This window comes from Ananas comosus, linkage group 15, assembly GCF_001540865.1.
Source record: "Ananas comosus cultivar F153 linkage group 15, ASM154086v1, whole genome shotgun sequence".
NCBI lineage: Eukaryota > Viridiplantae > Streptophyta > Magnoliopsida > Poales > Bromeliaceae > Ananas > Ananas comosus.
Window position 1 is genome coordinate 6,304,436 of NC_033635.1, and position 16,092 is coordinate 6,320,527.

The following is a 16,092-nucleotide window of genomic DNA, read 5'->3' on the forward strand; positions in this document are numbered from 1 at the left end:
AAAAAGGTAAACCAGATGGGCAAATTCAAATATTATATAGCTTGTACCAAAATAGACATAGGGGGAAATTCGCCGTTTTCGACGACTCAGAACCCACCTCTACTCGCTATGTCGACTCCGATAAAAGAAAGACTACACGCGACCCTTCGCACGATTTCTCGAAATTACTTAAATTGCGCCTCATCGGAAATGTGAATCACACTAATTCACACTCTCGAACACCCTGCGTGCATCAATTTGAAGATTAGAGGTACGAATCACGCCAATTGCATCACTCAATCCAATTTCTACATCCACTTCTTCATGTTATTCTGTCTATTCTGTTCTTTCCATCTCTCTCTCTCTCTCTCTCTCTCTCTTTATTTCTCTTTTTCATTCTTCCTCTTCCTTTCATTTCTTCTTTTCCTCTTCTCTTTTTCTTTTCTTTCTTTCTTTCTTGCTGCCCCTGCAGTAGCAGGCAGCTACAATTCGCTGCTGCTGCTTGGCAGCCTGCAGCAGCAATCTGCTGCTGTTGCTGCTGCTGCTGCTGAGCTGTTGCTGCTACTGCTGCTGGGCAGCATGCAGCAGTAATCTGCTGCTGAGCTGTTGCTGCTACTGCTGCTGCGGAGCTGCTGCTGCTGCTGCTGACTTGCTGCTGTTGCTGCTGCTGCTACAGTACCTCGCAGCAGCTTGCTGCTACTGCTATGGTACCTCGCAGCAGCAGCAAGGGTGCAAAACTGCACCAACAGCAGCAGGGGAAGAAGAGGGAGAAAGGAAAGGAAGAAGGAAAGGGAAAGAGAGGAAGAAAGGGAAAAGAAAGGGAAGAAGAAGGGAAGGGAAAGAGAAGAATGGAAATTTTTACCTTCCCTCCAATTCATCTTCATCTTCTTCTTCTTCTTCTTCTTCTTCTCTCTTTCTCTTTTTCTTTCTCTTGTTTTCTGGCAGCTTCACAGGGAGAGAGTTTTTGGCAGCTTCAAAGGGAGAGAGAGAGGGAGAGAGGATAGGATCAAGCTATTTTGCAACTTAATCCATTAATTTTGCTATTTGCAATGTGGTCCCTCATAATGAAATATTGGCCCAATTTATCCGTTTTCGCGTCAATTTCGCGCCAAAACGGTTTCACCTCATTTCCACCCTCTTTCTTACACCTACACAAGTATCAAAAGTTCGCATATTACAGGACATCTTTAGCTTTTCCGAAGAATGCCCACTCGACAAATAGTCGATCTTGGACGAAGTATAACTCTCGGATTTCGAGAATTCACTTCCTTACAAATACTATGCTATTTTTTTATTAGTTTAAAATTTTTATTTGTATGTTAGGTGTAAATCTCGTTTCTCAAAAAGTATCAGTAGAAATAATCTATCAGTTATACTTTTCAAAATTTTTAATATGAATATTTTTTATGCAATTTTAGTGGGAAGTAATTTGATCATCTTTTTGAAAAAAAGGATAGAATTTATAGAATTCTAAGGCCCCGTTTGGTTGGGGGATAAGCGGGAATAACGAAAGTTATCCCCGCTATTCCGCCAAACGGGATAAAATTTAGCCGAAATATTTTATCCCAGTCAAACCTTGCTATTCCCGGTTATCCCGGAATAGCAAGGAATTTGCTATTCCACCATTTTGGTGGAATAGCACTATTCCAATGCTTAATTTCAAACTTAATTACAATTATAAATTGAATTAAAACTAAATTATATAAATATAATATGTTATATATTATAATACAATATTTTTATTATTTTTATTAATTGTTTCCATCCCTATTCTTATTTTAAAAATTTTAAAATTAAAAATTTAAATTGTTAAAATTTATAATTTATAATCTCAAAATTAAAGTTTATAATTTTAAATTTTAAATTTTAAAATTAAATTTTGATATTTTAATTTTGAAATTTAAAATTTTATATTTTATATTTTTCAAATTTAAATTTGATCTTAAATTTAAAGTTTGAAATTTAAAATTTAAAATTTTGAAAATTCAAAGTTAAAATTTTAAATTTAAAAATATATATTTAAAATTTTAAAAATTTAAATTTAAATATAATAAGAGAATAATATAATTATTTTTTATTTATAAAACCCACTATCTTTCTTATTCCATTTTACCTAACAAAACGCTATTTTTTTTATTCCCAGGAATAATTTAATTTTTATCCAAATGCAAAATTGGTCTAATCCCCGCTTATACCTTAATTTATACCTATCCCTGAAATAGTCACTTTTTTCTTATCCTCAAACAAAACGATACCTTAAAAGTATAAAATTAATAGGTTTTCGAAACTAGAGAGATATGTAGTTTCTTTTGTCACTAGGAGGAATTGGATAAAATATAGAAGGTGCTGAAAACGCCAACAAACCAGCGGGACCCGGTCCTTCTGCTTCCCACCATGGGATGCTGCGGTGAAGACAACGACGACAACCTCCTGGAGCCACTCCTTCCCCCGAACCCTAATCCCTTCCCCCAAATCCCCGACTCCTCCCTTTCCTCTTCCTCCTCCACTTCCCCCTCTCCATCGTCGCCATCGTCATCACCGTCTCTTTCGTCGTCTTCCGAGGTGATCTCGCCCATGAACTCCCACTTTTCGGCGCTCTCCTCCGGCGACCTCCTCCGGTCGATCCTGGCGTCCCTGCCCCCTGCGGACCTCGCCCGGGCGGCGTGCGTGTGCCGACTCTGGCGGGCCGTGGCGTCGGACCGGGAGATGCTGGAGCGCGCCTTCCGGGCGCCGTGGAGGGTGCGCCGCGTCCTCGGGACCCCCTCATCCGCCGCCTTCTGGCGCCACCCTGCCCTCTCCCGCTTCGCGATCTCCCACCGCCTCCTCCGCGGCGACACCGTCGCCGGCCTCGCCCTCAAGTACTCCGTCCAAGTACGGCTTACGAATCCCACACTTCTCCGTTCTTCACAATACATCTGTTGATTGTATTGATTTTGATGTTGCTTAATTAGATTGATTTGTTTGGTCCCGTGTGGCATAGAGATGTGAACAAATTGGCGAATTAGCAGAGATGATTGATTGATTGCTTGTCAGTTAGGGTGACAACGATAGTTCTGAGGAATATAAATCTGAGTGGACTCTGAAAAGTATGAATGCAAGAGAATTGAGATTGTGATTTTTGTGGATTTTAAGGAAGTAGCAGTTCTTTATACGTATGATCTTCAGGTTTATTTTGTAATTTATTGGTATTTTAACCTAGAGAATAGTGTGCATCGCAATCATTCCTGGTGCTCATGCATCGATTTTAAGATTACTTTGGCAGAGCATCTTGAAAGATTGTGATGGCTAAAACTGAAGAAAGTCAAGTTGGAGTCCTTCTATTGAGATATGGAGTTCTTTCATATTTTACTAGCGTGCAACACTCATGGTTGGAAGTTTTTGTTGTAAAACAAAATTGAGATAACAGTAACATGATTATTATTCTTAATAAGTATTCATAAACTAAAATTTTGTTCTCAACGAAGAATCAACCTTAACATAATCACCTCTAAAACTCATGGCAAAACCATTAGCACTAGAGGAACCACCTCAAAAACTCTAATACAAACCTCTAAACCATCAAATCTTATCTTTACTATGCGCTAGATTGATTGAACATAAGGGATTCCTCCAAGACCTTTCCTCCTCCTCAGCTCGAAACCTAATCTTGGAGTGATTAGAAGTCACTAGGAGGAAGTAGGGATCAAAATTGAACTATAGAAGTAGAGAAAAAGTAAGAAAGAGAGATAGAGGAGATGGAGAAAAAGAGGGAGAGATGTCATGCCTTGAGTCCCGCCAATTGGGCCCACTCAGGCATGTACAACAGACCCACCGAACGGGCAAGGTTTTTTCCTACCCGTATTAAGTGGAACATATACTAATCTATACAAATCATACATGATACGGATATACGAAGCATCAGACTATTACTAAATTTGAAACTATTACATCTCATTCTCTTAGGGCATGTTTGGTTCACCTATTTTAGGCTATGGAATCGAATGTAATTCATTGATTCCGATAGTTGCCGTTTGTTTTATAGGAATCGGACTCCGATTCCCATTCCACTCCGGAATGGGAATGGCCAAATCCATTTAGGGCTTGTTTGGTTCATCCATTTTGGGTATGGAATGGGAATCGGTTTGATCAAATCCGGTTAATTTTGTTTGGTTCGCATGAATCGGTTTGGGATTCCTATTCCGGACTGGAATGGGAATGGCCCATTAGCCTTCAACTTGATTCCGGTCTTCTAGCCCGGATTGAGATTTCATTCCGGAAGCCCACTAAGTTCTCGAAGCCCATGTGACCATCTTACCCTCCTTCTCTTCACCCCTTTCTCATCAAAAAAAGAAAAAACCTATCCTCTCTCAAAACCCTATCCCTAACCCACATCAATAAAAGTTTTTAAAATTATAAATTTGATATTTTTTTTTGGAAAACTTATTAGAGAATAGTATTATATTTTTCATAAATTTTAAATAATATAAATTTATATTTGAGAGTAAAATTAGTATTATAGTATCCTATAATTTTTTTAGTTTATACGAACCAAACAATGAAATGTGAATAACTCATTCCAATTGTCAATCCACAAATAAACCAAACGTCTTGGGGGAGTGGGCCATTCCAATTACCATTCCAATTCATTCCCATTCCATTATCCATTCCAATTCCACCCTTGAGCCAAACAAGCCCTTATGATCTAATCTGGCTTTGAATCCCGGATTGGCTCATTTCAAAGTAAACTATTCAAAATTCTCTTTCATCAACACCTACCTCCTCTCCCTTCATCACTTTCCTCTCTCTTAATCAAAACCCTCTCTCAAAAATTTTAAATTTTCATTCCGATTTCCATTCCAATAATGAACCAAACATTTTTGGATGATTTGTCATTCCATTTCGCATTCCAAAGCAATCCAATTCCATTTCCCATTCCTATTCCAATCATGAACCAAACATGCCCTTAGAGTTTTACAATACTTTGTTTCATTCAAAATATTAAAATTTGGTTGTTCTTACAAAGGTTATCCACTAGACCGACTCGCAAGGATTTAGCTACTCCGCGACACCTTTGCCCCTGTCCTGCGCCTCATTGGCGATAGTAGGATCTGAAAAACAACCACCACAAAGGGGTGAGAACTTTAGATAAGTTCCCATTAGGTGCAGTCGCCGACACTGTCGCTCTACACTCACTTGATCCAAAGGAGGCATTAGTAAGAAGTATTAATAACAACCATATCGCTACAATAAAAATGCAAATAAGCAAGATATATCTACAATATCTCAAAATATGTACAATATGCAACAATGGTTTGCTATGTCATTAGCCTATATGTTCATCTCAATTCACTTCTTTTACCAACTTATTAGTTAGGTTTCCTTTCTTATTACACCTTATAAAGAATCGATTGCTCTTGGACTTCTTTCCAATCGGTAGATATAGGAGGTCGGTTGTTCTCAGACTCCCCCAAGCACCTCATCAGGAGTCGATTGCTCTTGGACTTTTTCTTTTCTTTGACACTTCCGGAAGGTTGCACATGTTTCATTAATACACCCTAAGTTCATGACTTTTAGGGTTATCACAAAATTCATTTCCGTATCCTCTTGTTCTCTAGTTCAAGTTTTGCGTAGAGTTCATATGCCACTATGTTTACACTAGATGTTCCAATCTAAGTTAAATGCCACACTTGTGTTTCAAGGTTCACATCATGCATGTCACATATCTTTCCTTTTTACTACACAAGGGTTAGAAACCCTATTTTTCCTAAATCAAATGCTAAGAAGACATCTTGAGCTACAAGATCTACTAGCATGCAAGTATTGTACATAATACATGCATGAAATCAAGAAAATTTTTTTATAAAGGGGAGATCATACCCATTTCGGTGACATTCTCCATCTTCTCTTATATACTCCTGAGAGATGCTCCTTGATCCCTTTAGAATACCAAGAAAACCCTAACAGGAAGTTCTAAACAAGTTAGAACCATGAAATCTCTCATTTGGAAAAATCCTCCAAAATAAACTCTAAAAATATCAACTCACCTCTTCTTCTATAGATAGGAGAAATGTGGGTTGAGGTGGTTGCCTTTTCCTTCCTAGAGTCTCCTTTTCACCCTCTTAATATCTTCCAAACCTCCAAAGAGATGGATCTCTAATATTTCTCCAAGAGAAAACCTAGATTTTCTCTCTTTTAGAGAGAGAAAGAAGAAAGAGAGTAAAAGAGGAGAGAATGGGGAAGATTTAGGGTTTGACTGTGAAAAGGGTATTTATAGAAGTGCTACAGTTGCACTCAAACCCTCCAAACATTCCTATTTGCAACTAGCCAAAATCTGCTGTTCGCAGAGTTGAGTATTGGAACTCCGATTTTAGTACCGGTACGCAGCTCAGGAGTTTCAGTACTCCAAGCCAGTTCTACAAAATCCAAACGTTGGTTTTCTCTGCTTTTTATTGTGTATCGGTACTCGCTCATTTTCGCTAATTTCAATATCAGTACGTAGCATTTCAGTAGCGATACTCATGGGGAGTTTTGCAAAACTCGGGAGTTCTCCTAGCCTTCACGTAGTCGAGAACTGGTACTCCCTTCCGATATTGGTACTACATGAAAATTTGTAGTTTTGCAGATTTGGCTTTTCAGAGTCCATTTTCGCACTGTTCTCGCGGCAAAAGTACTCTAATTCTTCCTAAACCCTATAGAGGTTATCTAAATATATTCCATCACTATTCCTTACTAGAATTTTGCTATTTGCGAAATTTTAGTGCTTTACAAGAGAACTAGGGTTCTTAGCTGAAAAGGGATAGAAGAGGTAGCCAGGGGTAAGTAGTATCTTATAAAGTTGAAAATTGTATTTAAGCCCTTCAAACCCAAGAAATCATGTTAAAACATCCTTTTAGATCGCAACAGCTTTCAGGTGTACGGAACATTTTCGGGCATCTGAAATCTCATTGCTTTCTCTATTGCTTTATGGAAGCATCATTACTAATCTGGACCATTTCGGGCGCTCGCAGGGGATTCCGGGCGCTCGAATATTTGAGGTGAACAGTAACCTGAGCTCTAGGATTGAGCGTCTGAATCCATTTTCGGGCGTCTGATCCATTATCCGAAAGTTTTAGATGTCCACAGTGCAATTTGAGGGTCCAAAACATTGAAGTCCCTAGGTTGCACACTGTTTCTGGGTGCCCGCGTCTACTTTTGAGCATCCAGGAGTTCACAAAAACTCTAGTTTCTGCAGAATTGATTTCGAATTTTGATTTCTCGTTCGTTTCACATTAGAATTGAACCATCTCAACCAGAAAACCTTCAGAACTCTCTGAACAGTACTAGATACTGTTTCATATCGAGACCTTGCTAATTTGCGAAGGTTCAGTATGTTACATTCGCATCAAGATATTTGCCGATGATCTCATACAACATTGGGGGTTCAACTTTCGGATCCTACTTTTTTACGGCAGTGATCATTGATCTATAATATGGATTGCTTGCTGCATAGAAAGGAATATGACTAAAGGGAAAAAAACATCAATATTTCTCAACCAATTTTGCATCTTTTTAGCCCCTTTGTCACGCCTCGGGTTACGACGGGAACTCGGGCTTGTCAACAGATCTGCCGTATGCACGGGAAGCCCTGTACACACAAAGCGTCTAAACACGCAAAACCTGCTACTGCCAGAGCTGATTAAAAATATACAACTATAAGTCTATAGCCATACTGTACATACATCGCAACCAAAATACATCTGCATCTCCTAGAATTGAAATAAATACAATAAATGCTGCCCTAGCAAGTCCCAAGTATGTATAATATGCTATCCAAACTCCATAAGCTACTAGGTCCTGCTCTATCATCGTCAACTCATGTAGGAGACACTATCTAGTCCGCTATTGCGTTACCTCGGTTAGATGCAGCAAAAGGTACAGAGGGCTCTAAAAAGAAAAAGAGCAACAACAGAGGGCATGAAAATTGCTGTACAACTAGTTCCCAGTGGGTATCATCAACGACTGCAACGAGCTACCTACTAGGTCTACTAGAGGCATAAAAGTAAAGATGATGACTACTCTACAACAGGATATGGTATAAGCTAGAATGAAACTCTCCAGCAACTATGCCTCTATACTACAATATGCTCGAGGTAAAACTGCTAAATGTATATGTATTGATCAACAAATTACCGGGTGCTCATAACTATAACCCAATTTCATTTACTGACTCGAGGGTCCGGTCAAACCTGTGCCCACCTACCGCCAGGGCACCACTTTTGTAGGTGGCCCGTTAATATATATGTCGCCCACTAGAGCTACTGCAACATCAATGCTATAACCAAACTTCAGAGCAGACTCGAGGGGTGCGACCCCACTGAGTATATAACGCGTATCTCTGTCGAGCTCAAATGTGGCTTATGCAGGCTATAGTCAATGCAAATGATCAACCATATTGTGAATCATATTATCCACGTGCTCTCGGCGCAATCGGGAGTGTAACCAAACGATTCGGAACCGCCGTATCACCTACAACATTAATCAGGCTGTAAACAATCCACAAATTAAAATCACCCCAAAACCGGGACATACAACTACTCTACACTATCTCGATCCCTGCCCTAACTGGGTACAACATAGGAGAAGAAATGTCACACAACCGGACATAAACACTGCATAGTGTAGGTATCCACAAGCTGGTAATAATCAAGTAGCATGTAGAGGGAACTAGCTAACCAACCTGCTAGTATGAAGATGCAACAACAATGCCAACTATACATGCTATGCTGTCAACTAGAGCAAGGACTACAATCAACTATCCACCAACCAAACATGTAGTAATTAACATCAATAATGAACAACTCTATCTAATTACATGTCAACGAATTGATCTACATATGCTCAATGTAATCCCATTTTAGACATAATAACCAGTTCATTATTTTGGTAAATTAAACCCACCTCGGACTGCTAATCCAAAAACAGAATGAAACGAAACTCCAAGGGCACCTCCACACTGCTTCAAACCAGCAGGAATTGACAACAAATTCCCCAAAACCCCAGCAACAACTCTGCTAGAATAATCAGAATAGAAATCTAACGAAAATCCTATTCGACTCCATAAGTCTAAATAAACTCCAAACTCGGCCAACCTTCCTCACAATCCAGCTGGGAGAAAGTATAATACGAGCTCCTCTACTCTCCTCTACCATAAATTGAAGCCAATTCCTCAGCCAATTGCATGAGCTCTCTATGACACTACTGATGCGGCTGCTGCTGGGGCTCTCCAACTAGTAGAGAAGGATAAGTAGGAGGAGGAGGAAAGAAAGGTCTCTGGTGTGTAGAATGGGAAAAGAGGTCACAGGTCAGACCCCACTTCCCATTTATAGAAAGGGTAAATTACAAAAGAACCCTTAAAAAATAGATGTTTACCCTTAAAAAAAATAGATGTTTACCTTCAGCTACTTAAAAAATAGTTGTTTACCCTTAAAAAAAATAGATGTTTACCTTCAGCTACCAAAACGAACACTTTCGGGCGCCCGAATTGGCCTTCCGGCGTCCGGATCCATCTGAATCGAAAGTTTTTAGGCGCTTGCAGGGAGGGCCCGAACTCCATGCACTTCAGCTCGAAAGTTTTTTGGTGCTCGGACTATCCATCTGAATCGAAGATAAGTCACTGCTACATGTGTCGATTCAACTGTCAAATCTCACCAACTCAAAACGGGACTGCTATAGTAGAATTGGGCGTCCGGGGAGGTAGGGTTTGAAATCAAAATCCAATTGCTACAGTGCTTTCGGGTGTTCGATACTTCTTTTCGGGCACTAGAAATTGCCAGACACTTCAATTCTAGCAGTTTTCAGCGTTCTGAGTCTGTTTTTGCATCTATTTCGAGCTAAAATGGCTCCCTCTCAGCCTAACACTCTATAGACGTGTTGACTAGCAACCTCCACAGTACCCGGACTTAGCTACTAAGCTCCAGAACACCACTTTTTTGCACTATTGATAAGTCTCTCGGCCGGGAAATGCCATTGGGTCTAAAATCTAATATTTGAACCTCTTCCACTTTTTTCTTTTGGCCCTTGTGTTAATCTGTTGGACATGTGACCAATAGAACCATCGAGCTAATCTTGATGGTGCAGAGCTGAACTCAGACCCACGGCCGACATCAAATTGGGAGGGCCCAAATTGTGCTCTATGTCGTTGGACTTCTTCTTTCTGCCATTTTTCTTGTAGAGATGCTTTCATGGTAGCTCTAGTATTAGTATCCAGTTCATCACTTGTTCCTTCATATAGGTCAACAAGGGGGATACTTAGCAGCTCGTTAATCTAGTTCATCTTGATCCTCCCTTGCTTTCTTTTTTGCTATTTTTGTAGATTCTAACTTAATTTTCATTGCATGTCTTATCTTCTGAGGAACCTAAGGGCATTTTGCTGCTTGAGAATAACTCCCAACTATGTGTTTCTTTAGGCGGGTGACACCTTTGCCCATTTCGATCGTATTACAGTAATTACACTTCCAATGAAATCTATTCGTATCAATCATTTGACAGGGCTGCTAACTATAATCTTTTGTTCTAATCTTAGGTGGCATGATGATCCACACATGTTTTTTACATAAAGATAAGTATTGTAAAATCCATGCAAGAAAATTTGAAAAGGGACTACCTGATGAGAAAATTATGTGTATCAACTTTGAATTTCTTTTGATTTTATCTTTCTTTTTTTCACAATTAAAAAACTTATAAAATACAAAATTATAGATAAATACATATATATATTTTTTTTCTCAAAATTTTTGTGAAAATTTACAGGATCCATATGTTGATTCAATGAGAGGTTGTATGATGATTAGAGTAACCAGAATAGGACTGCAATTACCCCAATAATTCCTTTTCATTTTTGATTTTTTTTAAATATTGATTAGAAAATTTGAAGAAAACTATTTTTTTTCAAAATTTTAAGAAAAATTGTGAGAATTGATTAATTTTGAAAATTCTTTTGATTTTATCTTTTTCTCCAAATTTTTAAAATTATAAAACAGAAAATTAGAGAAAATTATTTTTTTCTCAAAATTCTAATGAACATTTTGCAAGATTCATCTATATGATTCGACGAGGGATTACATGATGACTAGATTAACTAGAACAGGACCGCAATTGATCTGGTAATTCCTTTTCATTTTTAATCTTTTAAAAATATTTATTAAACATTTGAAGAAAATTATTTTTATTAAAATTTTTAAGAAAATTGGTTAGATATCCATAAAAATTTAATAATAAATTATATGACAAAGAAATTAAGCAAATTTAAATATCAATTGCTTTAATTCAGTTTTTGATTTTGTTAGTATTTTCAATCTATTAAATCTAAAAATAATATTTTCAAAGTTAAAAATACTTTTGCTGGAAACGTCATATAAAATACTATATCTTATCCAAAATAATTAAAAATTTGACCATGTAATGACTAAACCAAGTAGATGTATTTTCAACTTTTTGTAAATTATAGATAAAAATTACCTAATTTCATATTTCTTCAAACAAGGAGCTTTACAACGTAGAAATACTCAAAATGTATGAAAAGAAATTTAAATTGTAAATTTTTTACTTACCTAATAAGTAGATCTTCGATTTGCTATTTTTTTGCCTTTTTTCATAAGATCGAAGCGACCAAAGAAGAAAAAGAAGGGATTGAAAGAAGAAATTAGAGAAAAAATTACGAATAGGAAAGGGAGGAAAAAAATAGAAAGAAAAAAGTTGAGGAAGATATGTAATAAGAAAGGGAAAGAGAGAGAAAGAGAGAGAGTAGAGAAGAAAAAGTAGAGGAGAATGAGAGAGGGATCTTTATGGGAGAAAAAAGGAAAAAAAAGAAAAAGTTGGCCCAAAGGCCTAAAAAGAAAAAAGAAAAAAGAAAAAACAAATGAGTGCCCATGAGCGGCATAGTGGCGCGATACCCTTTAGGGTATCTTGCTGTCTTGCATGATACCCAAAGGGTATTGTAGCAAGGGGGTTCATGCGGAACCCTGGGGGCACAGTAAGATATGCCCCGTTGTATGGCATGAGACGATACTTCAATCCTTGGTAGGCACTCCTATCGTTTTCTGAATGAGAGTTGGCTGCACTTGTGATTTCATTTACATGTTTATGCAAGTCATAATAGCCTATTTAGGTTAATTGATGAACTATGAAATCTCAAGATGTCCACATTTAAAATATTTGTGGCTTAATTACATGAAATGATCTAGAAGGCGGTAATGGTTTGTTTGTGGCTATGGTACCACATATTGCTTATGGCTCATGTGCAAACCAGCATAGAGAACTTCCAGTAAGAAGAAGGCTTTTTTAGTTGGAAAAAAGTTAGTATACTAAAGGTATTGTATACTTAAGAGTTGTTAGGAGGCTCAGAGAGCTAGCCGATGGGTAGGTATCTCTAGAATAGTCTTGATCACCTCCAAAGTAGAAGCTTGAGGAATCAAGTCTGCTCTAAAAATTAGTTAGAATTATATGGAATTAGCTAAAATTGTTTTTCAGAGGTAAAACAGTCCTTTGTTAGAGATCATATAAAAATAAGCATGATTTTCTTGAACGAAGACGAATTTGATTGCTTCAAAATGCATTTTGGAAAAAAAAAATGGATATTGTATGGTCTGGGCTTTTTCTGGGAAATTTGGTGGATATCATTTATATTGAATATAGGATTTACCAGCAGCATATTCAGGTTGGTATTGTATGACATGCATGCCTTCAACACATGGCAAGTAGGATTATTATGTCCTTTCCTGTTGGTTTTTTACTGCTGCAGCTGCTATTCTTAATTTTTACCACAAATGCTGCATTTTATCCATCTTTCGAATACTACTGGTACCATATGCGTTCTTATTATGACCACTTGACTGTTTGACCACTGAAGTATAAGGTTCATGCAGAAAACTGCTTTTCTTTCGTGATCTTTTCACGATTAAATTCTGTGGATAGTAGATATAGTCTACTGTTTTATACTTTTTTCCCTATCCGTTGCTGCCTAACATCCACAGGCTAAAACTCATTTCTTACAACCTGTCATAAAGCCAATCATGTTAAGGAACTGAATAGTGAAGACTTGAGGCTACTTCGTTAATACAATTATTTCAAATCCAAAGACGCTATGCTGTTAGTTTTCTTTATTGGATCACTATGATGATCAAGCTGCACTTCAAAATATTTGCGAGTTTGAAGTTTACTTTTCTAGTGCGACTGCCGTCTTTGTTATTTGAAATTATTACTGAGCTGTTTAATTTTGTCTATTCCCATTCATTCGTTAAATTAAATCATAGTTCATTTTTGTTTGTTTCCACCTTTCTGAACATTCCATCAATGCTTGCTTTTGGTTTATGATCTACCATGTTCTGTGAACATAAGAATCTATTTTTGGTGCTTCGACTGAATTTCTTTTCCTTTTTTACCCTGTTCTGCGTGCACTATACATTTTTTTTTTCCCTTTTTGCTTGCTTATTTGATCATGATGGAGGAACATTTTCTTTTCCTTTTCTTGGTCGTTGGGATGGGAAGATTTTATTTTCTGAAGCAATGTTCGAGGGATGTTGTGTCCCTGATATAATTCCTCATCTCTCACTTTCACAATTGATGTTTTTTTCCCTTCCCTTTCCTTTTCTTTGTTTGATATATGGTGTTGTTATAATTGGATATTGGCCGTAATGTGGAAGATTGTATAGAGATTTGACTCCAAAAGCATTGTTATGTCATCATGGTTGATCATTTTCGTTAGGATCCTTAATATTTCATGAACATGTGGAAAGAGGTTGCTTTAAATAGAGAATTTAACATTGTCGGTTTCTAAATTAGTATGACTCATTTGATGATTGAGCTATTAAATAAATTCCTTGGATCTTGTCTAGTTGGTTATTGTAAGAAGGGCAAAAGAGCATACCCTCTTAGATTGTATTAACGAATATATATAGTACAAAAGATTGTCTTACTATGGTAACAATGACTACTATAATAAAAGTATAACTAGGATTACATACTATATAAACTTACTTTATAGAAGGCAATAATATACAGTATCCTAATATAGATAAACTATACAAATATATCGTAATAGTTATGCATAAACTTTCATGAATGATTAGCTTACCTCTTCTTTTAGATCGTAGTTTTGAGTACTAATTAACTGATGGGACATACAATGAATAAGTTGAGCACAACAGGAGGAAAGAACATGAAAATAATTGTGCAGTTAGTGATTTTGCCTTCTTAGAATTCCCTCCCATGTAAGTTGTTAGTAATTTAGCCCCATGAGACTTCAGTCTCGTCTTTCTATTTTACTTCTTATTGACTGAAAGACTTCTGCCTCTTATCTTTCCTATGCTTTTTATTTTATTGACTGAAAGACTTCCACTTCGTGATATATAATTTGTGCTATTTTATGTGGGCTAAATTATACATTGTGTAGTAGCAGCTTTTGTATTATTTATGCTATTTTATGTGATCTATGTTATACTTTCTGCAGTAGCAGCTTTTGGTTTTAAATGTAGGGTACTTACTAGAAATCATTTACTTTATTTGAGAACCTTTGTGATTATGATGATGAAATGTAAGGTCATTCACACAGCAGTATCCTTAGAATATCTTAGTAATAATTCTGTTTGGTGCTACAGACTTCCTGTATTGTCATATACTTCCAAGTTCCTTATTATCTCAGATGACAAATTTGTAGTATAACCCTGACTATCATTCTTTGCTTTCCATGAAAACTATTAGTGAAAACTATTAAGAAACACCACACTTTTGATACGTACTATGTTTCCACTTCATTATTTATTGTTTAATGCTAATGTATGTTCAACTGCTGCTACTGTAAACTGGATTGTCATATCTTTACTGAAACAGTTGTACTGGAATTGAGAAATGTTTGTACAAACAAACCTCTTTTAAAATGGCTAGTACTCAGCTATTTTAGTTTTATGGCCTTTTAACTATTGAAGGCCTTTTAGGATGCATCAACATCTTATTCATTCCAATAATTGGTCGATCAGGAGCATGAGAAGATAGCTACAATGCGTATTATATCTGATATATGGCTTTTGAATCATTTCCTTTGCAGTATGATAGTCACCTTGTGGGTGGAATGCACTGTCTTGAAAACTCATAATGATCTTGCAACATACTAAAATCAAAATTCTTGATTGCAGTTACGAAAGGAAAATTTACCATTCCGTCCAAGTTGTCGTAGAATAATTTGTTCCAACATCAAATTAGATCCCAAGTTACCCAGATCGCACGCAACTCCTTGCACTTTGATTTATAAATTTTTCGGGAAATCTCTCTTATCCTGCTATCTGTTGAACCCTTAGTTTTTCTAGGCTAGAAATTTGTTTGGTTTGAATGCGGTTGTGTTTTGTAGGTGATGGATATAAAACGCTTAAACAATATGATGAGCGACCATGGCATCTACTCAAGAGAGAGGCTTCTGATACCGATAGGAGACCCACAACTACTTTTCGGCAGTACCTGCTACATCGAGCTGGATGAGCACGCCAAAAGAGAAGTTGCCGTCTTGTATTTAGAAAGCGGCCCTAATTGGAAGCCCGATAATAACACAAACAATGTAATTTCCAACCGACGCTGGAGGAAGGTACTCGAATCAGTGAGGCGAAGCATGCAAGTAGATGAAGGAACTGCAGAGTACTACTTGTCCGTATCAAATGGTGACCCGAGGGCCGCCATGCTGCAGTTCTCAGAGGACCTCAGGTGGGAGCGGCAGACGGGGCATATTTAGATGGATTGGATGTAAATAAAATGTGAAGCACGAGTGGAGTATCTATATTCTTTCATCGTGCACTTCTAGATATATGCAAGTCCGAATGTTGTTCGACGTATTATGTAAGATACCATTTGGAATCTGCAAATTATAAATCTGTATCTTGGAGGTTCAATCAACAATTACTTCTTCAAAGCTCTGTTAATCCAGAATCGTATAGTCTTTTAACCTACTTTTGTTTATGACGGCTCCATTTATCTTCGGTGGGGAGCATTAGCACAAAACGTCAGTTTTGCAAAGAACAGCCAGAAGCATGTAATAGTTCCTCATCGAAATCAGTCCAACGTAGTAGAAGCAGAGATTTCAAATAAATAATTCGACTCTGCAAGCTTAAGAGG

The 16,092-nt window shown here is 37.3% G+C and overlaps 1 protein-coding gene across 1 annotated transcript; it reads left to right on the plus strand.

Moving 5' to 3' along the window:
* LOC109721218 (F-box protein At1g55000) lies at positions 2,337-15,889 on the plus strand. Its single transcript, XM_020248688.1, has 2 exons — positions 2,337-2,850; positions 15,338-15,889. The coding sequence occupies exons 1-2, from the start codon at positions 2,374-2,376 to the stop codon at positions 15,710-15,712; spliced, it is 852 nt and encodes a 283-aa protein (XP_020104277.1). The 5' UTR covers positions 2,337-2,373; the 3' UTR covers positions 15,713-15,889.

Excerpts from the sequence above, each read along its gene's own strand:
- LOC109721218 (XM_020248688.1), top strand. The coding sequence starts at position 2,374 with ATGGGATGCTGCGGTGAAGACAACGACGACAACCTCCTGGAGCCACTC. Across the intron at positions 2,851-15,337 it reads CCCTCAAGTACTCCGTCCAA|GTGATGGATATAAAACGCTT; the intron begins GTACGGCTTACG and ends TGTGTTTTGTAG.